Raw genomic sequence first — 27,051 nt, forward strand, 5'->3', positions numbered from 1 at the left:
GTGTGGTTTTGATTTGTTGCTGTTTTAAGAAGGAAAGTCACAGGGGGCAAGGGGATAAGTTTGAACAAAATAGAGTTCTAGAGCATTAAAAAAATTGGCAGGATGCCTCATACATCTTGCCAGTCACACTGGATTGAGGTGAGTCACTAACTACTCTCCATGTTTCCACGCAGCAACAGTATCCTAATTATAATGTGACTGGCACTGAAAAATCTGGTTACCCGTCAGATCACTGTGAAAAGAAAAATCTTGTGAATGTCTCCAGAGTACGTGGAATTTCAGCTTTCACTATGAGGAGCTGTACGTGGAAACCGAGGCTGATGGTACATGTGTATCTCATGTCACATGGCCACAGCGTTAACTCTAGGATGTACCCTTTGCTCTTCTTTCTTCCCTCTCCTGTGTGTCATCCTTGTTGCAGTTTTCTCAGTTCCTTCTTTCATTTCCAGACACCTTCACAATGTTATTTTCGGCTAGTCCTGTGACTGTATGCCCAGCTCTTGAATGTCACATGTAATATACTTCACTTCCCTTATACTGACTTGAGAGATGTATTATTTTTGAAACCTCACTGCTGTCAAATTGTTTGAAATTAACTTTGAGTTGTTGAAGGGGGAGTTGAATGATCGAGAGCCTGTTCAGATGGTGAAGCTGACATACTGATAGCTTTGTTCTCCAAAAAGAAATGCAGAAGCCATTCTGCTGTGCTCTTTGCTTTGGGACTTGGGGACTGTTGCACCTTTGCTGATGCTCGTGGCTTCTTACATGTTGTTCCTATGTCAGGTTCTCCATCCCACTTGCTTTAGTTGTGAAAATCCCCAGATTTCTGTGCCTTTGTTCCTGAACAAAAGTGGACTATGCAGAAGAGCTCTGAGCAGGTGCAGATGTAAACTTGGGAGGCACAGTTCAAGAAGAAATTATACTTGCATAAATCAGGAGATCATTGAGACAGGCTGAGTAAGAAGACAGGGAGAAAAATATTCTTATAAAAAGATAGAGAAGGAAAAGAGTTGATGGCATAAAGGATGAACTTCAAGTTTAAAAGAGTGAAGGAAAGTATTTAAGCCTTTTTAGTTGCTGCTGAATAATGAATTACCCAGTGCTGACTCTGTCTCAGAGTTTATTACTTTGCTCAGAAGTAAATGAGGCAGAAAGTTTCTCCCTTCTGAAGTGTTCTTTGTTCTCTTCCTCTACTCAGTTTTTCCTCTTTGACTCTTCTCTCTTTCTAGACTCGCTGTATTACTTCTCCTCCCTAATGTTTTCTTGCTGGGTGCTAATTATTCTGTCTCACTCCACTTTCTGTCCTGAGCTCATTTTAGTATTCTTTTAGTCTTTATACCGCAGCATTTCTGCTCTCCTATTTTCCTTTTCCTCTCCATCTTTTCATGACACATTCTCACCCTCATTCTCTCTACAGGAGCACACCATATAATTTCAGTATTTTGGTCTTCGTGATCTCTTTCTTACTTAGCTTTCTTGGCCCTTCAAGAACAAACACATCTTATTCAAATCCCCCAAATTAGAGTCAGACCTTTCCTCCCAGGATCAGAGTTCACAACAGTTCCTGCAAACTGTTCTTTCCAAGGAGGAACAGAAATTGTCTGTGTAACACTGTACTGGGTTCCTCTGAAGCGGCTGTTGTACACAGAGCAATTTACTCAGTGTCTTAGTCCTCCCTCCTTGCAAGTTTTTGGGTTTTTTTTTCTGCAGGCCCCACTTGGTACCTTAATAGCCCTGAGCTATTAAACACTGGGCTGTATCTGTGCATAGCCAGCATACACCTGTTTTGAGTTTTCTCTTCTGAAGGTTTGCAGCCTTGCTCTGTGAAGGCTTTTTCAGTAAGCAGCTGTAGCTCCATCTCAAATGCTGCTGTACAGTCTTTGCACCCTCACAGGAAAATGCCATCCAGAGAAGTACTCCTTCCACTCCTGTTACTCTTTCTGCCCATATGAGGGAAGGCACAAGGTGCTTTATCCTGACCCCCCTCTAAGGATTTCAATTTAAAGTAATGGCAGCAGAATTGTTACACAAAAAGGCAACCTCTGTGACTAACCAGGACACCCTGCAGGACTCTTTATCTTGCTAATTTTCCTGAGTTTTACAGCAAAAATCTTTAATCATGAACACAGGGTACGTTTATGTGTTGTTTATTCTGTCGCTGATCTGTTCCCTGAAGTGATGGAGAAAAATGCTTGAAGAATATGCAATATGTTTTACCGGTCTTTATTTTTCTTTTTTTTTTTGGTTGTTTTTCTTTTGGGGTGGTGAGATGGGGTGTTTTGTTTTTTTCCTTTGAATGTTTCTTTGTTTGTAGTATAATTCTAAAACATCGGGTTAGTTAGTGACTTAAGGAGGCTTTTTAAAAAAAATTTTAGTTTATGGACTACTTGTCTGGTAGACGATGTTTCCCAGTCCCTCTTAAGAATGCTGACTTCAGATGCATCCTCTCTAGTTTCTGTGCTGGAAGACAGAGTTTTAATATTAAGAAGTGAGTTTCTAGATATGATGACCTGAAATATCCATGTATTAAGAGTCATCAGTTTGACTAATGGCACACCATGGCTACAGATCATCCTAAGCACCTCTTCAAAGTGTCATTTTTCCAGCTCAGTTGATTTCTGACATATCTCACTTTATCAACCATTGAACTGGAAATTTCATCACTCTTTTATGCCTTTTGAGTTTTTCTTAGTATTTGTTTGTGATAGGTTTTATGGGTGATTAGTTGTGTGAATTGTGAGTATTTTTTGTGGGTAGATTTTCTTAATTTCTGTTTGATTTTTGCATTTCACACTTGGCCTTTTAATCTAGTTGTTATATATACCAGCTAAATTTGCTTTGTTCTTTTGCTATTAAGGAAGCATGCAAATACCATACCTAGTGCAAATGGTAACTAATGTCGTGTTTACAGTAACAAACAATTACAGATTAAAAGGAAGTTGTGATTAAATGAAAATTATTGCAATTGCATTAATGTATCTATTCAGCAGCTCTAATTAGATATTAGATGTTATTTTAGCAACTGTTGTCAATGCTGACAACAGGCACCATCTTGACTTGCAGCCTGTAGAATCCTCTGCTCTTTTTTCAGACAGAACTTTGAGCCTGCTTCTTCTCCCAAAAGTATCACAATTCTTTTACTGCCTGTACTTACGTAGTAGTGTGTCATGAAAGGAATTTGTTCCTGATCTAAGCAATCGTTCAGACTGTACTTGTATCCAGGGATGAATGTGGAAGGATCAATGATTCTTAATACATAATAATAGTGATTAGTAAGAAAAATAATAGTTATTCATTAATTATAATGCAGGCTTTTGAATCCAACTGGCAATGCTGTCATTCTTAGGAATGCCTAAATTGTTAGATTGAGGTGTGAGAGGGAAGGATGTGGTATCTAAGTTCCTTCCCCAGCTCTGTTCTGCTGGCCTCAGGGAAGGAAGAAGGCCTCTAGCAGCATGCTGGTTTCCTTACTGAGCCTTCTCGTGATGCTAAGTACGAGAGGTCCTGTTTGACCTTTCTTAGTGCAGTATTTCTTACTCCATTACTGTTCTTCTGTAACAAAGAAATTTACCAGTTTTATTGCTCATTTTTTGAAATGTTTTCAATTCCAGCACTGTATATCTGAAAATAATTGCTCTTGTTCTCAGAACTAATTCTGAATTTGCTCTGTGTATTTTGAGATGTCTAAAATGGCTTTATACATTGAAAGGCAGTGTAATACACACTATAGTAGATCCATAAATCGACCTAAACAGTGACATGATCTTTTCTATACAATTATCCTTTTATTCTGGTAACAAACATTTTATTTCTTACCTTTTTACTACTTTGTGCCTGTGTAGCTGTTTAGGTATCAAAGGGCGTAAAATATTGAGGCATATCTAGACTTCTTATTCAGTTACTTCAGCATTTTTTTGGCCAGTTTAATGCTGGAAGAAGATTCTTCAGGTGGAAGTGGGGAGGGAGCACTGTGTATGTTAGGCAGGATTGCTATCCTGTTGCCGAGCTGTAATAACCCTTTGGGGAACAGAGAGCCGAAGCTGCTGAATTAAATGCAATAATTTTCTATAACAGTTTAAGAGACCTGCAGGCATGCTGAAGTTGTAGCTAGGTGTTTTAGATAACCTTAAAGCCTCATTTACATCTTGGACAATTAAAATATATACTACATTTTATGTCTGTTGTACTTCTCCCATATTGCAGCGTAGGGGCTTTTTTATTTAGTGTTGAGGCCTTTTTATTGTCGAAAACGTAAGTAACTTTTTATCCTTTTCACTGCAACAACTTGATTTGACATTGGATGAAGTGACAGAGAAACTAGTGAATAGCTGTACTGGGGAATTTTAAATACAATTTTAAATGTATTTGAATTTTAAATAAAACTTCTACTGCTGCATCAGTCAGCTGTGTGTGTTTCTTAGACTTTGGCCGTCGAAGCTTCTGCAGCAACTTTGACATTTTTGTGTGAGTGTGCCTTGTGCTCTGTTTTTGTATTTACACCTGGGCTTTCTAAAAGATTTAGGTAACAGTTTAATTGTTTTAATTACTGTTTGTACATACCTTATCTGACTTGGTAATTAAATATTATGCTAAATGTGATAATGATGTCAGAGGTCTTCAAAGTAGCCTGGTGCATAAGGGAATGAGCTCTGTGGTCCCAGTGACCTGGTCATGTTCAAGAGATGCTTCTCTGGTTCTCCTGCTTTTCTTCTAAACTAAGTTTAAAAGAAATATTTAAGTATTAATTTTAGACTGCAGACCTCCGGTTATGGTTTTGAACTGTTTGAAAAACTTGGAGTGACACTGGGGAAGTGCAGTTTGACCGAGGCTGTGATCAGCTGAGCTATGTACACAAATGGGATGGGCATGACTATATAGGAGCTGACATGTCAGTCTGGTGATTAGCATACGCACTCCTGTTTAATCCAGCCAGGAGCCTGTAACATTGGATAGATCAGTGAAAAGGTCATGGGAGATCCTAGTGCTCAGAGACACAGATGAGCATCCTCAGTTTTTATGCTTAGAAAACCACAGACAGAAACTCAAAGCAGTGGCATGTGCCAGCAAAATCTGGTTTTATTTTCTTCAGTATATGCAGGTCATTTTACATTAGCATTGTAATACAGCATGTAACAGTATTTAGAATGGCTCTTTTGACATCGGTTTGTGAGTGGGTGAGTTAGTAGTTCAATAGCTTTGTAAATATTGCTCTGTGAAAATTCTTTCACTTAATTGAAACGAAGCTATTCGATGGACCATAAATATTGACATATGGGCAAAAACTTCTTGCAGATGAAGGCGAATGTTTTTGTAACATGTCAGAAAATAAATTTACTTTTATTTGATTTAAAATTTTAATGTGATTTGTCAAAAAACCTGCTCATGCATCAAATTAGTTGCTGTGTTCTCTTCCATTTATTTTATACTCATTACCAATATTTCATCTGAGCTGCTTCTACCGCATTGTAAAAGAGAGTGAGTCAGTGCATTTGGGTAACTCCCCTTGGGATGCACCTCCTATGTTACAGGAAACAGAGGAGGAAGGAAAATGAAATATATTCAAATTTGTGCAACAGTGGTTCACTTAAGTCTGAAGATTTGAGTAGGAAAACTTGCTAATATTTTAACTACAGTGATTTTTATGAGAAAGGAGCTGAGTAGATGCAGTAACTGACAGTTCAGGTTTTTTTCTTAAAATGTTTTTCCCAATTATTGAAACTATTTCTCTAAAGTTGGAGGTGAGGGGTGTTTTTGAGGTACTGGAATTCTTGATGGGACAAGTCAGTCCTGCACAGCCCTGATACTGTAGAACATCATACTGCAGTAAAAAGACGTGTGGTTTAGATCTTTTAAAGCCATCTGGAAGTCTTCCTTTATTTGACTTCTCATTGCTGGCTTACTGTTTAAACATTAACACTGATACACATTTCTGTATTCAGCAAATATGCTTGTGTTCTTATAATGGTAGAGAACATTTATTTGCAGGCAGGTCTTTAAGATAGCTTTTATTCTGTATTCTTCTTTTAGATATGTGTATTAATTCACTGCTGAAATAATTTCAAAGGCAAGAGCTTGAGAATTTTAAGTGTTTCCTAAAACTTGCTGAGAGGTACTATTAATTTTTAATGAAGGTAAACAAGTGTTTTGTATAATGCTAGATTCAAAAACCAGATTCTTAAATCTTTCAGGTTTGGTTTGGTTAGTTTTGAAAATGCCCCAGAAAAATCCACTAGTCTTAATTATTGTGGCAGTATAATTCTTGTTGAAGTGTCTCCATGATGTGGAGGTATTAAATTGCTTGTATTTTTTTAACTTTTTCATTCTTTGCCTGGAGAGGCCATAGATAACCCAGGTAACTGCATTTTAAATTTTATTGAATTCATTGACTTCCATGGAAAGCAGATTGGTACTTCTTCATACTGCAGCACTGATTAAATCTTTGAGGATTTTAGCTTGGTATAGTCACATAGTATAGTCCGAAGAAGAGTTTGTTTGGAGTTCTTTGTTTAGGTGTTGTTTGTTTTTTTTACATTATAAAAGCTTGGAAACTTGGGGAAAAAAATCAAAATAATTTCGTATTTGATAATGAATAGCAGATGTAAGTTTTCCCGTGGCACAATTTGGAGACATTAGGAATTAGTGGCCTTTTAAAGTCTTGAAATGTGAGATTAAAGAGGAGTTATGCTTCCACAAGATGTCTTTACACTGTAAAAGAATACTTGTGTGTATCTGTTATTAATGATTTTTAAAATCACAATTCAGTTTAGTGTTAATAAAACACAAAATTTATAAAACGTTGATGTTGTGGTTTGAGCTAAATTAGAGTCAATTTTGTGACTAACTCAGCTGCTGCAAGTAACTTTATTTTTCTGAAAGCTAGCTGCATGTTTTTGAGACAGTGTTCTTCTCTAAAGTGATAACACAGGGCATTTGTATGCAGAAAGGCCAATGCTTATACTTAACCAAGGCCATCCTCAAGCTGGTGGAAAAGGAGCTGCACCTGTGAGGAGGTACAAATAGGGCAGGTGACCCTAAACTGACCAACAGAATATTCCATCCCATGTACATCAGACTCAGTATAAAGTTGGGAGAACACGGGAGTTAAAAGGTGAATCAAGTCAATTTGCAGAAGTTAAATCTATATAGCTTTAAACCTCACACCACAACATAAGTGTTTCAGATAAATTAAAAAGATGTGTTACATGGGCATGCAGACAAATAGTCATAAATTAAATAAACTATTCTGTTGTAAAACTTTGCCTTTTCTGATCATGATTGCTTAAATGGAATGCTTTGTAGTTTTGTCTTCTAGTCTAAAATGAGATTGAGAGGTCAAGAAATTCAAGGGCTTTTTGGAGAATTTCAAAACAGAGTGATGAAAGACCACTTCCATTCCTGAACTTGAATTACAGTTCTGTTGTAAATTAAATACTCTCAAAAAATCTTGTAAGGAGTGATAACTAATTAGTTTGTTTGATATTAAATATTTAAAATTAAATAGGTGAGGAGTTCTAAAGCAACCTTGGTTTTGCTGAGCAGAGTGCAAATGGAGTTAGCTCTTGCTTTCTGATATGTGCTGTATACTGTCATTTTCATTCTACATCACAAAGGACTTGACTGATAATACTTCATAAAATAATCAACTGTGGTATTTAAGTACTTAAAATTGAGGGGAGCACAGAGGAGAAAAGGAAAGAGCCCTAATACGTAGGGTGTTAAACAAAAATATAAAGGCCTCAGTTATCAGGTACAGTCGCAATGTATGAAAATCATCCAAACTTCTTGATTTAGGTGTTTTCTTAGCTATTTAATGATACAAATTGTATTATTCATTTTATCTTAACACTCTTCTTTGGAAAAAAAAAAAAAAAAGACAAAATTTCCAAATGGTTTCTTAGTCTGTCAGATATGTAGATATTTTCATCAAGTTTGCAGGAACAAAGAGATGAAACTGTGAAGCCTTATTTTGAAAGCTAGGTGGAATGAAACACGGAAGTAAAATAAAGGGTAATAAAAATAAGATTCTTACTGTATTATTCCTTAAAAACATAAGAGAAGGACAACCTATTTTTGACTGTAATTTACTAATCAATAGTTACTAGCTTTCTAGCACAAGTTATGTAGAATACACTGCCTTTGAGAAGTCTTCTTGCATATCACCTATGGTTTTGTACCTTGCCGTGAAATTATGTGTGTATGTTCTTGGTAAGAACAATTTTATTAGAATAGATATGAGAATAAAAAAATATAGAAGCCTACCTAAAAAGGGATATTAAAAGCAGTTTTTGAAAAGAAGGAGGAAGTCAGACTTGACATTAAAGCATACCTCCTTCTCAGAAAAGGAGAAACAACTTACAGATAGACTTAAGGCAAGTAACACATTCATAAAGCTGAAAAGCTATGTTTTTTCCACTCAGTTCTCAGTCTGCTTTTGATTTTCTAATCTGTGGTATAAAAGTGAGAAGTACTGTATTGTTGTTTACAAGAATTTCATTGCTAATTTTTTGATCAGAGTAGCTCATGCATGCAGCTCTGGGAAGTCTTGCAAATGTAACACAAGTACATGTCGCCCATCACTGATGAGATCTTTCTTTCTATTCCAGACAATTAGGAAGCAATCACAGCAGTCGGAGAACACTAACACATCAGCAGTTGTCTTTCTAATTTCGTTATAGGTGAATGTAAGCTGAATGTAGAGAAGACTTCCAAATAAGCTGGACTGATGTGCACAGAGAAGGAATGAAGTATGGATGTGAAGGAACGTAGGCCTTATTGCTCCCTGACAAAGAGCAGACGGGACAAAGAACGGCGCTACACAAATTCTTCGGCAGAAAATGAGGAGTGCAGAGTGCCTACACAGAAGTCTTACAGCTCCAGTGAAACCTTGAAAGCTTTTGATCATGATTCCTCTAGGTTGCTGTATGGAAACCGGGTAAAAGATTTGGTCCACAGAGAAGCAGATGAATTTACCAGACAAGGTAGGCAAGTTGCTTTAATTCAGAGTGTATAATTCATTAGAACCAAGTAACAAAGCATTCTTGCTGCAGGATATGTTATTATACCAGTTTCATCAGTTTTAGTAATACTTTACACACATAGTACCCTCCACTTGCAAAACATTTAGGGAGATACAAAGATGGGAAAGCAATGTGTGCCATCTTTGAAATAAATAAGATCCGATGCACAGGAAAGTTGAGTAAATGGCTCATGTTGGACTATAGGTCAGTGACAAAATCACAGACTCAAGTGTGAAGTATTCAGGCCTTACAGTTTAAAAACTAGACCCCCAGCATAAATTCAATTTATTAATCTGTTGATTGTCCCAAAATTTGCCACTCCTATATACCTAAAATGTAAATAGCTTCAAATTGAATCAAAATTAACAAATATGTTCCAAGAAGGCTAAGCCCTGTGAACAGGTTTGAGGAAACATAGTGTGTGTGGTTGAGCATACTAATAATGCACTAGCTCAGTGCCTTTATCTTTCAGCTTGCAAAAGCAGTAACAGAGTAAAGTGAGTAAGGTAAATTAGTTCATGATTAATGCATTTAGATTTGCTGGGGAATTTTTTTAGGGGCTATCTATGATGTCGAACCAGATGCTAACAGGTTGCTGGAGCTCACTGTTGATTTTCTGAGTCCAGGACTGGGGAGACATGACGGATCTAAATAGTCATGGAAATGCTCAAAACATGACTGCGTATGTCCTGGGCAGCTTGCAGTAGCTGACCATACCTCAGCAGAGTATTTGGACTAGATGATCTCATTAGATCCCTTTAGACCTTAGTGATTCTGGGAGTTTGCACTTGGCTCCAGTTAGGGTTAAGTACTTATGACTCACTTTTGGATTCAAATTTGTAATCTCTGGAACTGGCATTTCTACATTTCCACAACTAAATTACTTAATATAAGGAGAGGAAAAAAAGGTATGAAATGAGTGGAGTACTGGAGCCCAGCTGTGTAAAAGGAGAAAGTTAGGCCAAGAGCTGTGTGAACGTATGCCTTAGTCTTCTGTATAAAGCTATATTCTCTTCTATGAGGAAACAAGAATGGATTTAAGAGTAGAAAAAGAAAGCTTCGTCCTTGTGAGGAAGCCCTTATTTTTAATTTTAGAAATATTTAAAATTACTTTCCCTATTGGTGGTTTCTGTTTGTTCCAAGTAGAATAACTTTACATTAGAATTAGAGCTGGGCAGATGGTGTTGACTTTTTTTCCTACAAATGTTTGCAAGAGAAATAAAAATATTTCTCTTAGGCTCACATAACTGAGGCTTGCTGCTACTGTACTCTGTCTGCTTTCTGCTGTGTATTTTTGGTTTCTGTGATGTGTTGAAACTTCAGGTCATCACTACTTTCTAGTTTTTAAAGTCATTAATCACCTTGATCTCATACTTTAATGAGGTAAAATCAAGAGTAAGTTTTCCTAGACCTGCAATTTAAGCAATTTCTTGGTAATAGTGACAAAAATATATCAAAATAGGTACCATTTATTTAATGAATTCATAAACTATTGCCTGAATAGAATACTATTCTTTTTAAACAGCAGTAATTAAATAGAACAAGTTATGTAGCCTGACACAGCACATATTATGGTGCACCAGGGCTTGGAGGTATTTTTCTCTATTTTCTCCAGAAAAGCACCTAATGTTTAACTAATGCTTATTGCCCAATATGCAATAAATAATGTGCCTATAGTCCTAACATAGCAGTCTGGGATGTGTGGTGTCATCTTCACCTTTCTGTGGTCTCAGCACTGTCATCTGTGCCCATTTGATTCTTTTCGTTGTCCTTTCAATCTTTTTTGTATGGCTTATTGGCTTCCTGTAATGCATGCTGGTTTAGCACCTTAGGGGACTACCTGCAGGTTTGATAGGGTCAGGTTATAAAGGGCTGTTTTTGCAGTCTTAGGTAGTGTGTTCCTTTGATTCATCATTGACTCAGAGATTTTACTGCTTCTGGCTTTGTAGGCATTTTGTGGAAAAGATGTTCAAGGTCATTCCAAAGGATTTTAAATAATATATAGAACATGCTTCCTTGTATTTTTTTTTCCTCTCTGCCTAGAAATAGAGTGCAGATGTGTGGCTTTGACAGTCTAATTACATTCTACCCTGCTAAATCAACAGAAAATAAATCTATAAGCAAATAAGGCAAGTTTTAATGAAAACCTTTAATTGTAAATTAGTTTTTAAAATTAATCATGAACGGTGTCTCCTTCTTTTTTTCCTAGACTGTGTAAAATAACAATAACAAATTTCCAGTGTCCACCGGAAAGCTACTGGAGCTATTAAATGAGTTTCTTGAGCCTCTCAAATGTGGCACTGTTTTAAAATGTCAGTGTGTTTTCATGGCTGATATTTTGGGGTGAAGCCCTTCAAAGCTTTCTGCTAATGGATCAAAACTTTCCCACCTCTTCTTCCTGAGTTGTCTTTGAATACGTCTTTATGCTTCCTGCTTCCCAAAATACCTTGATAGGAATTCAGAAAGGGGTGCTGCCATAGGAGATAGGTGCGCCCTACTCAGTGGTAGCTTTATCTAGGATGTCTTTACTTGTTGTGGGGAAGTTCTCCAACTGTCAGTTTCAGTCACAGAATGTTTTTCCTTATCTGATGAATTTCTGTTGCTTGAGACTATTTGCACGAATAGAAATAAGGGCTTAAAAATGCATAAGTTGGTCAGGGTTTTTCTGAAAACAGCACTTAAATTATTATATAACTTGGATTATCTTGTTTATTTTGAAATCCAATTGACAAAACTTGAAGAGTGGGTGTGCTTGTTTAGGAAATCGTGACTTCATCTAAGCAACATGTTTTCACTTAGCATCAATGGGACATAAGACCTACTGTGGTCTTCCTCCCTTCTTCTCAAGCCCTTTCATCTATTACAGCACTGATTTTATTATTTAACACTTTAGATGAGGATTAGTTAGCCTACTATTTTTAAAGCTTCTAATTCAGTTATTTATTTTCACTTTGTTGTTAAAGCCCACGTAAGATTCAAAAGAACTGGTAAGCCTGTGAATAATTAAACTCGGCACCTAGCCTGTAAATGAGGACTGTGAGGTTTTTTTTTCTTTAGAAGTATTTTTAAGCTAGGTACTCAAATTTTGTATTGCATGTTTGAGAATATCTCATCCTTTACAATGGAAAGAAATCCTGAAAGAATATTTACTTTCCAAGGTGTAACAACATGACTGGTCTTTTTTTTAGGGAGGAAGAAGGCACCTATTTTCTTATGCTTTGTAGTATCCAACTATAATGAGCAACCTGATTTATATGTACCGCCTCCCTAAGTGAAATCAGCGACCTTATTGCTTGTATTTTGGAATATGCCCAAGTATCTTGCTGAATTTTGGATTAAAGCTGACTCTATAAAGTTGAATTTCTCTCTTGTACAAAGAGAAATTCCTGTGTTTACATTACACTGCTGTGTGAAGTGGTATGATATATGGAGGGCAGTGCTATGCAGAAATATCTGAAGGTGTGACATGATTATGCCCATGGCAGGGGGGTTGGAACTAAATGATCTTTAAGGTCCCTTCCAACCCAAACTATTCATGTTTCTATGATTCTATGATTGTGGAGCAGGAGGGAAGGATTATAGAAATACAGAAAGTAAGCAGTATTTTAAAAATAGCATCTGGAAAAAATAATTGGAAGTAATAATATAAGAATATGAAAACAATTTGAAGGAGATTGTGACTCAAACCTGGATGCAAAATGAAAAGCTTTTTATGCAGGTGCCTTAAGTTAGTAAGAAAAATACAGGCATGCAAAACCTTTCTTTTATTTACCATCAGGTATATGTTGAAGAGAAGAGGAATATGCCATACCTCTTAAGGAATCATTGTTCCATTTCGAAGAATTTTATTGTCATAGGACAGCATAATGATCCTGTGATGATCCATGTATCATATCAGTGAGTTTTTGCAAAAATGTGGGAGGCTGACCTATGAGTGCAGGTAGCAGGATGCACTGCAGATTTGCACATGTTCCTATTATCATAAAAAAAAAAATCACGGCACAGTTTGTGAACGGTGTGAATTGAAAACCTAAGCTGCAGGAGATCTTTTGCTAATAGAAGACCAGATAAGATAGTGCAGGTTTTGTTGAGTTTTGACTTCTTGAAAGCTTGATTCAGCTATGATTTAGCCTCCAGGTAAAGTTGTTTGGTCTTTCTAGCTGGCAATGAGAATGAGTTGGCTGTGTTTATCCATAAGAACAGTTTATTGCGAGCCAAGCCTCAACATCAATTTATTGTTATGCTACCCCTTTCAGTTTTGAAGAAGAAAGTACTTGTGATCGTGGTTTTGTATACTTAAAGTGCCTAAGTTAGATTGAATGCCCTAATACCTACTTGGGGCTGAACTTACCAAGCAAGCAAAGAAAAAAGTTTTTTTTCCTTTACGATGTGCTGAATCACTCATACCAATTTGCTGAAAAGCAAAGCCATGTACAGTATGTTAAATGGTGCAGTTGTATCTTAGCTATCGTTCAGCTGCTACTCCTGTGACAATTAGATGTAGGTGCTAGAAAAAATCTAACCATTCAGTGAAAAAGGGATATGAACCAGGAATATATACACTTCAACAATTTGATTTTGTTATTTAAAATATTAAACACTGTGAGGGAAACATTTTTAAGACTTCAGGAACCAGAAATATTAATTGCAACTTCTATCCTAACGTTGTATGACTCCAAAGTCTATTGCTTTTAAATACTAACTGCTCAAAGTGAGGTTTTGGATAGCAAAATGATTTATCTTTTTAGTTGCCATAAATGTCAGCTGTAGGGTTAAAGTATTTAAATGCTCATGGTTTTAAACCTAAAGCTTGAGTACTTTAAACTTACCTGTCTGTAGCAGTGGAAGGATAGATATTTAAGATCATTCTTTGACTTTCCACTCCATATGCCTTATTTACAAGAAGGTATGAAATGATAAATAAGTGACTTTGTGATTTCCTGATGAGTAAATTAATCCCCATTCAGTGACATGGCAAATGCTGTCTCTGAAAATCTGAGGCAGATATTAGAATTAGTGTTTTATGTTCCTGGCTGCAGCGCAAGATGTGTCCTGATTGTCATTCTAACAGATACTTTTTTGTTATGCTAAAACCCAGCCACCTGCAGCATCTGCTTGATTTGACTGAGTAACTTCTGTAAGCAGCATGCATTGCCAGTATGTTCTGGATAATTTTGTGGCCTTGAGCTAAGCACATAACCTTCTGCCAAAGTTGGGGTTTTCTCCCTCTGTATTACAGGAATAATAACACTTACCCACCTCACAGGAGTGTTGGAAAGATTAATTAGTTTACGTTCATGAAATACTTTGAAGATGAAAAGCCCTGTAAGTGTGAAGTAATATTGTCATCTCTCATTGTTAAACTATTTACTTCTTAAAGCAACAATAAGAAGTTAATTGGTTTTCAGGTTCCAGGTGATAAGGATCTGTTGACTTTTAAAGTTATTCTGTTAGCTACAGAGTGGTACTAAGAAAAACATTTCACTTTTATTTGATTAGGAGTATATTTAGCTCATGCTCAGTGATATGCGCACTTGCTCTAAGGTATTCATCTAGCTGAAATTGGCCCCTTGTGGGTCATGGTCTGTAGATGTGCTATGGATCTGGAGACAAAGGGCAATTGTGATTCTCCAGGGAAATATCAACCTTGGATATTGGCAGTAGACTGCTTGATCAGGCATTTCTACACAGCCTTGGTCCACAGAATAAAAGCCCTGTCTTTGACTAGTCCAGTTGCAAAATAAGAGAATTAAGTTCTTGATCATAATGATTAAGCATTTATAAGGTTAGCACAGAGCCTTCACAAGGACTTTCAGCCTCATGGAAAGAAAGATACTGTAGAGGGTTTGTAATTGCTGTTATATCTCCATAGCTCATATATTAAGATGTATGTGCTCCTGTTCATAATAAAAACTGAAGCGAGGACTGGGAAGATAAACAGATCACATGTATGGCTATGAAAAATGACTTCAGAGGATTAACATCTATGAAGAGATTAAAGCTAGAAAAGTGTGTGGTTACAGATGGGGTGAGGGGAGGAATGAAAGGGCTGAAGAGTCCTGTCTGTCCCATCTATTGATTTAGTGCTCAGGGCTGAGAGTCAGGGCTGTAGTCCAAGCTGTGAGCAATTAGGATATTCTGTCACTGGCAAATAAATGCAGAAAATGAAGCAGAGATGTAAAATAGGAATAATTCCTCAGGAAGTTCCTTGATACTTTCTGAAATTAGTTTGTAAAATGTCACGACTTACTGGCTTGAGAGCCAGCACACCATGTTCCTGAGCTGATTAAAGCTGAAAGAAGAAATGGCAGTCACAGGACCACATTTGTCTCAAGTTTTGTGTTTCTACTTTTTTGCTTTGCTGTGCCATAAATATGTCAGAGTCATAAATCCTTTCTTATCTTCAGCATAATGGACATTTTGGTCGAAAATCTAAATTAAGATAATGCTACGCTACATTTATTATGGGAGTTTACAGAATGGAAACCCATTTTGGGGGAGTGTGGTGGGAAGTGCAAGTGAGAGAGGGAATAAAAGGTTTCATTCCTGCAGAAATCCTTGGATCTGTGTTCTTATTGTTCTTCCACTTCCTTACAGCTATGGTCTTAGCACCTCCTTCTGCCCATGCATTATAGAACAGATTCCCATGTGTGTGGGGTGTTTGTTTATGAAACCCTACAGAAAGAAATATATGGGCAACTCTGAATAGGTCTGTTGGGTTTTTTTCTTTATACCAATTCAGAGCCTGTTGAACTTATCAAGTTTTCTACCATGCTGTGAGTCATATCCCCCTGTGGTCTATCCACTCACTTGTAGTGGCAGACATGCCTTCCAACTGTAGAGTTTTCTCTCCTTCCCATCTGGAGGAATAGCGGTGAGCTCTATTTTGCCTGCTTCTGTTCCTGATGCCTTCTTCCTCCTCACCTCTTTTCCCTGCTCCAAGCTGTATGTCATGTCATTAGCATCGTGCTGACCTTAATGTGGCAGTTCATACCTGTCAGATCTACAGTTGTAGGCTTTCTGCAGACTGGAAATCCATCATCTCTGCACTGCTTACCCTTGGGTCATATTTTCTTCACATCTATCACATTTAGGCTATATTTGTGTTTTGTAATAAATGGAGGCTGAGATGTTGATGATTTGGTCCCAAGACCAAAAGATTAAGATAAAGGCCTAAAATGTCTATACTGTCATTCTGGTTATGATCAAGACTTTTTATTCATGGAGGTGTATTTCTTTTTTTGAAGCCATGGAATCCTTTCTTGCAGCCCATCATCTGGACAGTTGTGTTAGTTTCTCTTTATTTAGTTTGTATATTATGTACCCATAGTCATAAAATCAGATTTTTTTTACAAAATCCAAATTTTGAACTGTGATGTGTAAATTATTAATTCATATACTGGAATACAATGCTGTATCTAGAAGCTTTGAATTGTGTGCTTGTGACATTATCTTCAGCTGACTTTAATCTTACTCTGCAGTAACTTCAGAAGGGCTTGATGAACAGTCCGTTATCCTTATACCGGATTAAGAAGTGCTTCTTATGTTCTAGTCAGTGGATTAATACTGAGGATCCCCTGCCACCCTCAAGGCTAACAGGGAACAGAATTACCAGTCTCTCATACTGCACAGAAGAGTCTGCATGTTTGAATTATAATTTGGTAAAACAGTGGAATATACAAGTATTGCATTTCCTTTGCATTGATTCTGCTCTATTTCTTAAAGTAAAAACTTTCCCAGGCTAGCATTGCAATCAGTGTCTCCTTGTGATTCTGTAGTTTAATGCTAGTAACAATAGATAGCTCGTTTAAACATGAAGTTTGAAATACTTTATTTCCCCAGAAACAGTAAGTGTGGAGAGGGTTGGGTTTTGGTTTTTTTTGTTTTGGTTTTTTTGTAGAATTGTCTCAGGTTTTGAGCCTTTCAGAGAATGGTTTAGGTCGCAAGAGACCTTAAAGATTATCCAGTTCCAACCTCCCTGCCATGTGCAGGAACACCTTCCACTAGACCAGGTTGCTCAAAGCCCCATCCAACCCGGCCTTGAACACCTCCAGTGACGGGGTGTCCATTACTTCTCTGGGCAACCTGTCCCAGTGCCTCACCACCCTCACAGTAAAGAATTTTTTCTTTATATCTAATCTAAATCTACCTTCTGTCAGTTTAAAGCCATAACCCTTTGTCCTGTCACTCCATGCCTTGTAAAAAGTCCCTCTCCAGGTGTCTTTTAGGCCCCTTTAAGGACTGGAAGGCTGCCGTGAAGTCCCTCTGGAACCTACTCTTCTCCAGGCTGAAACAACCTTAATTCTCTCAGCCTGTCTTCATAGGAGAGGTGTCCCATGCCTCTGATAATTTTCGTGGGCCTTCTCTGGACCCGCTCCAACAGGTCCATGTCTTCATTGTGTTAGAGGGCTCTAGATCTGGATGCAGTACCCTAGGTGGGGTTTTGTGAAAGTGGAGTAGAGGTGGAGAACCACCTCTCTTGACCTGCTGGCCATGCTTGCTTTGATGCAGCTCAGGATATGGTTGGCTTTATGGGCTTTAAGCGCATGTTGTCAGCTCACATCCAGCTTTTATTTTATTCAGTGCTGTTTATTATTATGTAACTTATTGGATATATTGGAGATGAATCTTTCTTTCAGATGAATCAGCTCCTTTCTGAATCAGATGATGACAAGAAAAGGAGGTTAAGATGGAGAAGTGAATAGAGCGGAAAGGTCAAGAAAGAGATTAAGAGATGACAAGGAAGAAAGTTGTGATGAGTGAAAAGAAAAACACAGGAATTAAACAAGAGGAAAATGTGACACAGTGGATTAGGATGGTTTAAGTTTCACAGATAATTTTCACAAAAAAAGAACAATAGATAAAATCAGGCTTAAGTAATAACAACAGAATACTATGCTAAATCAGAAAGAAAAAAACTTAACATAGGCAAAGCTCATTACTTGTCCGTCTTCACTGTGGTTTCTTACATCCTAGCAAACAGAACTTTGCAAGTACAGCTTTGAAATCTCCTTTTTACTAAATATATTGTGAAGTTTGTGTGACAGAATGGATGGTATCACATCTATTACTCATTCTCTCTTTTCTGTAATTATAATCTACTCACCTAACATTCCAGCTTCTGAAGACAGCATTTGTACACTTCTAAGTGTACAAATCTAAGGCAATGGAAAGACCCAATATTTTATTTATGAAGCAGTTACATATTTTTCCTTATAAAACAGCTAGAATTGACATTTGAAAGTCGATGATGTTTAAGATCCCAGGATTCCATGGAATTCTTGCTAAACCAGTCCAGCTCTGCTTTGATGATCTAGGAAGATGACATCTACTTCATGTTCTCAGTGGTCCTGTAGCGACTAGCCTAGTGCTTGGGAAACAGAAGAGACAGTTTTGCTGCCTGTTGTTATATACAAAGAAGCTAAATTTTCCATCTTTAACTAGCATATAATTGAACTCTACTTTTCAGGAATTAGTAAAGTGAACAGCCAGTTTGCAGTTAACAGAGCTATTCTTTCACAGCTGTCGTGTGGATGAGTTAGGAAGGCAAGGTACTGTTGGATCATGTCAATAACCTTGAGCTCTTGGTTGTACAGAAATGATGAAGAATTTGAAAGATGTGGTGCAGCTGTGGGCTGGCTTCCACTCTATAAAAAGTGTTCAGAGGTATTGAGAATGAGTTCCAAGTAGGAAAAACATAGAATCACCAGGTTGGAAAAGACCTCTTGGATCACTGAGTCCAACCATTCGTATCTGCCACTAAACTATGTCCCTGAGCACCTCATTTACCCATCTTATAAATACCTCTAGAGATGGTGACTCAACCTCCTCTATGGGCAGCCTCTGCCAGTGCCTAGTGACCCTTTCTGTGAAATTTTTTTTTTCTGATATGCAGTCTGAACCTCCCCATGCGCAGCTTGAGGCCATTGCCCCTTGTCCTGTGCCCTGTCACTTGGGAGAAGAGGCCAGCTCCTTCCTCTCTACAACCTCCTTTCAGGTAGTTGTAGAGAGCAATGAGGTATCCCCTCAGCCTCTTCTTCTCAAGGCTAAACAACCCCAGCTCCCTCAGTTGCTCCTTGTGAGACCTGTTCTTCAGCCTCTTCCCCAGCTTTGTTGCTCTTCTCTGGACTCACTCCAGAGCCTCAACATCCTTCTTGTAGCAAGGGGCGCAGAACTGAACACAGGATTCGAGGAGTGGTCTCACCAGTGCCGAGTACGGGGGGAGAATAACCTCCCTGGACCCTGCTGGTCACGCCGTTTCTGATCCAAGCCAAGATGCCATTGGCCTTCTTGGCCACCTGGACACACTGCTGGCTCATGTTCAGTCGGCTGTCAACCAACACCCCCAGGTCCCTCTCCTCCAGGCAGCTTTCCAGCCAGACTTCTCCCAGTCTGTAGCACTGCATAGGGTTGTTGTGCCCCAAGTGCAGGACCCGGCATTTGGCCTTGTTAAACCTCATGCCATTGGACTCAGCCCAGCGGTCCAGCCTGTTCAGATCCCTTTGCAGAGCCTCCCTACCCTCCAGCAGATCCACACTTCCACTCAGCATAGTATTGTCTGCAAACTTGCTAAGGGTGCACTCAATGCCTTCATCCAGGTCATTGATAAAGACATTGAACAGGGCTGGACCCAGCACTGAGCCCTGGGGAACCCCACTTGTCACTGGCCTCCAGCTGGATTTCACACCATTTCCCACCACTCTCTTGGCCCGGCCAGCCAACCAGTTTTCCACCCAGGAGAGCGTGTGCCTGTCCAGGCCAGAGGCTGACAGTTTCCAAAGCAGAATGCTGTGAGAAACTGTGTCAAAGGCTTTACTGAAGTCCAGGAAGACCACATCTACAGCCTTTCCCTTGTCCAGTAGGCGTGTCACTTTGTCATAGAAGGCGATCAGATTAGTTTGGCAGGACCTGCCTTTTGTGAACCCGTGTGGACTGGGCCTTATCACCTGGTTCTCTTGAATGTGCTTCATGATAGCACTCAAGATCACCTGCTCCATGACTTTCCCCAGCACTGAGGTCAGACTGACAGGCCTGTAGTTCCCTGGATCCTCCCTGCGACCCTTCTTGTAGATGGGCACAACATCATCCAGCCTCCAGTCCAGTGGAACTTCCCCAGTCTTCCAGGACTGTTGGAAGATGATGGAAAGGGGTTTGGCCAGCACATCTGCCAGCTCCCTCAATGCTCTCAGGTGGATCCTGTCCGGCCCTGTAGACTTGTGAGTGTCTAATTGGGCAAGCAAGTCTCTAACCACTTCCTCTTGGATCATGGGAGCTTTGTTCTGTTTCTTTAGCTCCTGGGGACGTACACACAGGGAATGACTTTCACAGGGAATGACTTTTCTTCCTATTGAAGGCTGAAGCAAAGAAGGCATCACATACCTCAGCCTTGTCCTCATCCTTTGTCTCATCCATGCCCACTATATCGTGTCTAAGCATAGATACAAAAGGAAATGAGTACTTTTCCCATAACACAGTATCAGAAAACATTGTGGGTTTTGCAGGAACACTTTGGCATCAATGCTACTTAGAAATAATTTTTCTTAGGTTTTTATTTTACTTTCCTTGTTTGCTCTCTAAATAAATGAGACTTCTTTTAATTAAAAAAAAAATCAGGGTTAAGTAAGGAATTGAGGAAATGTGAGGGAGAAGATTTGTTCTCCTAATGACCATGATCATCATTTTGCATCTATATAGCTTTAGCTGTTTCACAGTTTTTCCAAGCTTACTGTAAGCGTTTTTGTCATGCATTACCACAGAATGATTGTAAGGAAAAAGTGCTTGACTTGTATGGCACAAAGGTGTTAATAGGCAGACAGAAGGCATCAAGGTATAAAGGAAGAATAGATTAGACAGGAGACTGGCAAGTAATGAAAGATGCAGAAACAATAGGCATGGCATGACACTTCATCAGAACCATAACCAAGAACCAAGCTAAACAAAATTTTTAGTATGGGCTACGATGGGATTAGGACATCTGCCTTTTTGGTGTTGTCTATCCTCTTACAAAACTGAAGTCAGCAAAAGCACTCAAACTATATTTGCTCTGGTTTAAAAAGTAAGGGTGTGGGTGTATTTTCATGCTAAGTTGGCAGATGCTTTGAAGTCTTTTCAATTGTTTTTTTTCTTTTCTTCTTTTCCAAATTTTTTCTAAAACCTGACTTATCTACTTAGCAGTGGTTAAGCAATTTCTAAGGACAGTGCTGATGTCTGGAGATGCTGACAAATTCTCTGCTGAATAATTTTTGTTCATTCCTGCTGTTAATTTCTTTCCCCTTTTCATGTTTTTTAAGAGAATATCTATGTGTACATATTTAGTATAGTATAGATCCCACTTAGAAAAATTGCACCTTTTCTTTTGTTTACTAGTCCTCTTCAAAAATCCAGTTCTACTGGTAACATTTCTTACTGGAAGCTTAAGTTATCATAGATGTCTTCGGATAACTTACCCAATCTAGGCCAGGGAAACAAATGTGCAGCAGATTTCCATTTAATTCCAGCTGTTATCTTCTGACTTTCTAAAATACTTCATAATTTCTGCATACATCAAACTTGCTTATATGCAGTAGTTGTTCAAACTAAAAGAAATCATTTACATTTTTAGACAATGTAATCTGTGTAATTCTGGCAGAGAATTACACATACTTTCTTTCTCTTTAGGAAAAAAAATATATATATATATATAAAACTACATATTAAGATGATGTTGGTATCATTTTTGTATGTATTTAATGTAGCTAAGGAGGTACCCCAGTTGTGCAGGGATCACAGCTTACACAGAAAGCGATTGCAACATAGCAGGTAGATGTATATGGTTACTGTTGGCAAATGCTGTGTTTTTAACAGTGATTGCTGCACAAGCTCCTGAAAATTGTTTTAGAGTTATTACATTAATTTTGTTCTTGCCTGCACAAATGGAGGGTGTCAGCATTCCTTACACTACCCATAAATTGATGTTCCTAGCCGAGAGAGTTGCAGTATTTAATTGTAGTGTGGTAGTAAACAGCACTATTGTAAGTTTTTAAAACCAGCTTGATGATACATCATCCCAAGTAGTCCAAAACTTCCAAAGGTGACTCCAAAACAAGTCTCCTTTGACCTCTGTGCCTATTTTTTTTTTCCTATTTTATACTTCAAAATTTTTTTTGAAAGAAAAGGAGGAAAAAAACAACTACCAAGCATTATACCTATCTGTTTATTCTGCATCTACATTTTCTTCTCAGGAATTAGTTCATTAAAATCTCCAAATTGTTTTTAAGTCTTTATGAACTGCTGAGGCACTTATTGTCAGTGGGAGAAATTGCAAATGTGCGTATAGTGTAAGAGACTAATGATTAGATCCCTCACATTGAAGGCATTGTGGAAAGGTTAATTAGAAACTCTTAAGAACACAAGCAGAAGAACATCCTGTCTTTATACTCTATTTTTCCACTGAGCTCCTACAACCTTCTTTTCCGTTTTTTTTTTTTATTTCTTGGTATTCTTCATAATGAAGTAGAAGCCCCCAACTATTCTGCTGCCCACTACGTCTACTTCTCAGCTATGTTCAGCTTCCCTTGCATCCTTGTAGACTTCCTGCTTTCATTGTTTAGGAATTGTAAGATGATATAAAATTTTTGAATCACACGTATCATTTCCTTTGGTGTATAAATCCTACAGAAATATGTATTTTTCCATGTCAACTTTGTGGTTTGGGGGTTTTTGTGGGTTTTTTGTTTGTTTTCTTTTTCTTTGTTTTTCATTTGTGTAGACAACTTACATAGAGCGCAATCCTCTTAGTAAAGCTCTTAGGAAAGCTTTAATTCAGAAGATGATTTAGACTGATGTTTCTAAAGCTGTTACTACATTTCTGGGCTATGCTGTAAAACTTATCAGTATAGTGAAAAGCTCTAAGGTATTGGAAGTAATGAGAGTGCAATATACAAACCCGCCCCCCTTTACTGTTTTGGCCCTATGACAAAGCATTTTGGGTTTTTTACCACTCACAAGGGGAAAGGAAGAAGAAAATAATTTATATGGAGGTAGGCTGTTGTAAACTTTAAAAAAAAAAAAAATCTATTAATAGATGGTTGATGGTATGTTGTGCCTGAGACCAAGTCCCCCTAGAAAGTGATCATGGAGGATGTTGTTATATAATGCCTGAAGTAGTTGCTCTTAACAATAACAGTTTGCTTAGGAGGAAAAAAGTGTGTGTGTGTGGAGAATAGTCTCTTCAAATTGATGTGTCTGCACAGGCATCGCTCTGTGTGAGTCTCTGAGTGCAGAGAGGTCCTTTTTGTGGTGGGGGGAGCACAGGGCTGCGTGATGCATGCTGGCTGAGGAGCTCTGCATCTTGCAGTGTTCTCCCACGGCAGCTGGTCTACTTGTAGCTCAAGAGGCAGCATATATGTCCGTCTGCATCACTCCGTGCCTCCAGATCTCAGCACCGTGAGGTTATAGAAAACGTGCAACTGTGTATACAACTTAGCTACTTCATGGAGAGGTTACACCTGCATAGGTACACACATGCACATGGGCTTATCCTGTACTTGCTTCTGACTTCAGGCAACTGTCTGAAAATGTAGATTCACATAATAATGTGCCATAGACATAAAATGAGTGTTCTAGCAAATATTAAACAAAATGCAAAATAATAAGTGTTTCTGACACTTTACTACTTTGAGCTGTGACCCTACTACCACTGGGCGGTTTGTTTGGCCTGTTTACTTCTCTTACTACTTTCAGTTCTCACAAAATCTGAAAATCTACATGGCATGACAGCTTTATATAGTGACGAGATATTATCTGTGCATGGTAATTCTCTGTTCTTACACCCTTCACACTCCTCTGCATAGTCATAGATATGCTTACTCCTTTTATATTTACCTCCCCAGCTGTCTTTTCTTTCAAATATTTATTCATAGCTGCATAATAAATACAGTTTGATTTGTACCTAATTGTAGAAAGTGATTTTCATTGTTCATGAAAGTCATTGTCAGGATTCATTTATTGTTGTGATGTTGAAGAAACTTACAGTGAGAACTTCATATAACCACAGCAATAAAATAATTAACCAGCTCCCTTAAAAAAAGTCAGTGGCCAGAGCATTAACTTTCAATATTTTAGGAATTATTTACACTTTCGTATTCACACTTCTGACATTCTATTACTTTCTGATTGATAGGATTCTGTTCTTGTTGTAGTATAAGCTTTAATTATCTCACTAATATATTTTTATGTTAAATGACTAATTTTGGAGAAATTAGGATGCCTGTCAGGTTCAATAATTGAATGTGTGTTCTAGTTTGTTCCCAGAGCTATGAAATAACTGTGGGCTAGGGTGGGAAAGGATTATGGGTATAGACATGCAAATGAGCTTGCCAAGTGTCTATGTACCATAAAATATCTTAAATCTATGGACATAAAAGTAGGATGAAGACACAGCCATTAAAAAGGCAGTCATTTTTGAGTGTCACATAATTTAGACACTTTAAGTTATTGAAGTGTCACGAGTTTATTGCACCTAATTTATTAATACAATCATTTGGGATTCACTTATGTCTCTTGCTCTGCACCAAAACAGAGGCTAAAAGTCTGTTGAAAATGCACAGACTATGCTTCAGCATTAAAAGCCTGAAATGTTTCTCCAAATGTGGAGACATGAAAAATAACAACTTTATCGTAGTCCTTGCAGATAATTGGTGGCCGTGTTCCTGTTTGTTTATATTTCTATTAAAGTAAGGCAGAGAGATCCCATAAAAACCATGTAAGTTGGGTTCCCATTTAGTTTCTTTATTGCCATCTTGGGTGACACCTGTATGGGGAAAATAACCTGTTGCTATGGCCTCTAATAAAGAAAAAAAAAAAAAAGAAAAAAAAAGATAATCCTGACAAACGCCATGTTACAGCATTCATGCTTTGAAAAAGGAAAAAAAAACCTGCAAAACTGCAAGAAAGAAAAAGTTTTTAGAAGTTTGTCCTTTTTAATCCTTTTTAATCCTTTGGCTTTTCTTAGTTTGCAGGTTCTGTTACATTTTTTTCTCACCTAGGAGCACTTTTGATGTGTTTAAGCAGTTGACAAAGCAGTGCTAAGGTGTAGTAAGAATGAAAGGGGCACAGCAGAGAGCGGGAGACAAAAGAATCCTCATGATTGTAAAACATGCAGAGTTTTGACAAAACACTTTGTGTGATATCTGAAACAATTATACACATGAAGAGTTTTTACTTTTAGGTGCTTAAAAAAAAAAATTCTCACCTTTTGTTATTTTTTTTTTCCCCTAATCAGGAGAGAATTTTACCCTAAGACAGTTAGGAGTTTGTGAACCAGCAACTCGTCGAGGACTGGCATTTTGTGCGGAAATGGGGCTCCCCCACAGAGGTTACTCTATCAGTGCAGGGTCAGATGCTGATACTGAAAATGAAGGAGTGATGTCTCCAGAGCATGCCATGAGACTTTGGGGCAGGGGGGTCAAATCAGGGCGCAGTTCCTGTCTGTCAAGCCGTTCCAACTCAGCCCTCACTCTGACTGATACCGAACACGAAAACAAGTCCGACAGTGAAAATGGTAAGTTCTTACGCATATGCCCATATATAAGTCAATGTTTTATTTGCTGTTTTGGTTGACAGTGGATAATTTTAAATCATTGAAGGAATGGCCTTGAATTATTTACCGAGTTATTTTTTTCTTCTCATCCCAGAAAAGTAAATATTCAGTATCAGTCCTAGCTAATGCAAGCTTTGGGTGTGATGTTTTAGCTGTAAGTTTGAAAGAGTTTAATCACAAAAAAGATTAGCTCTATTTTATCTCAGGCCATGTCACCTGTTGCCCTTTGGGCAGCCGCTAAGTAAGTGGTGATAAAGTTGATCCCTAAGGCCTGCTTGCAATCAAAGGTTTCATTGTAAACTATTCTTCAAGACATCTTGGAAAAGTTGCAGATTCTTAGAATGGATGAATGAACACAAAGAATAGCTTATTAGCAGGGCTCATGTGATTGGAAAACAAATTTGATTGTGCTTTAAGCTTCCTAGTTGATGAGAGCAATTGGAATTGTAGTGAAGAGGGACATGTGGCCTTTGATGTGCCTGGGGGACTGGATTACTGTGCAATTAAAATCTGAAAAAAAAAATCTACACAGCAGCTTTGTAGGATGTGGAGTATGACCATCATATATTAAAGCTTAGTGTTTAAATGAAAAGAGGTTAACACAATTGACTGATTCATTGTTAAAGCTTTTCAGATTTTTTTTACCTCCACTTGGGGCTATGAACAGAACCTAATGTGGTGTTTAATGCTAAATGCACAAGTCTTAGAAAACATTTTATCTTTAACTTCTTTTTATTTGCAGAAGATTTTCAGCATTACTAGAATTAAAATGGTTGCTCTGTTAACTTCATAACTTTCTATATGACAAATTCCAAAAACAAATAAAGAAAAATAACTAAAAAATGAAAATTAGAGTGACAGCTATTGCCTGTGTGTCCACAGGTCATTTTATTAATTTATTAAACCTGTCTTCTCAGATGCACGGAAGTCAGAGCAGTTTTATTTCTATCCTCTGTCAATAACTGTAACAAATTGTGGGAAACAGTAATGTTGGTGTGTATCTATGGTAATCCTTTTTTAAAAAAAAATGCAGTTTTATTTTAAAGTACAAGCAGTAATGTTTAGACCTATTTATTTATTATTTTAACTTCATCTTGAGAAGAGGAAACCAAACCTACATTTTGATACCATTTACACTTGCTGCCTTTCTTCTGTTTCTTGCTGATGCGAGATGGCTGTCTCAGATGGGATCCTGCTTTTTTGTGTTGGACTTAGTGCGGTGCGGTACCTGAGGGAACAGCTTTTGGTGTTCATAGGTGTCTTGTCTCATGCTTGGAAAATTTGTTTTGAGTTGGAGGAAAGTTTTGGAAAAGGAGGACAGGTATACTTGCCTGCCTCCTTTTGGCAGTAGAGTTCTGTTGGGTGACTCTTCATATTTCAGCTGCAAAGAACTCCGGAATAAAGCACTGAACAGTCCTGTGATTTTCCTTTTGAAGAGTCTATGCTGAAACAGAC

At 37.9% G+C, this 27,051-nt stretch overlaps 1 protein-coding gene across 18 annotated transcripts in view; it reads left to right on the plus strand.

The window, feature by feature from the left end:
• Nucleotides 1-27,051, plus strand: part of TENM3 (teneurin transmembrane protein 3) — a 485,815-nt gene that overhangs the window by 148,552 nt on the left and 310,212 nt on the right. For 13 of the 18 annotated variants that reach the window (XM_069855859.1, XM_069855863.1, XM_069855861.1 and 10 more), the window contains exons 2-3: nt 8,676-8,978; nt 25,279-25,557. In XM_069855859.1, the coding sequence (XP_069711960.1) occupies nt 8,747-8,978; nt 25,279-25,557 (511 nt within the window). In that variant the 5' untranslated portion in view covers nt 8,676-8,746. The remainder of the gene's footprint in view (nt 1-8,675; nt 8,979-25,278; nt 25,558-27,051) is intronic. The other 5 variants (XM_069855868.1, XM_069855875.1, XM_069855878.1 and 2 more) reach the window with 1 other exon arrangement.

The sequence above is a fragment of the Phaenicophaeus curvirostris genome, chromosome 4 (assembly GCF_032191515.1).
Source record: "Phaenicophaeus curvirostris isolate KB17595 chromosome 4, BPBGC_Pcur_1.0, whole genome shotgun sequence".
NCBI lineage: Eukaryota > Metazoa > Chordata > Aves > Cuculiformes > Cuculidae > Phaenicophaeus > Phaenicophaeus curvirostris.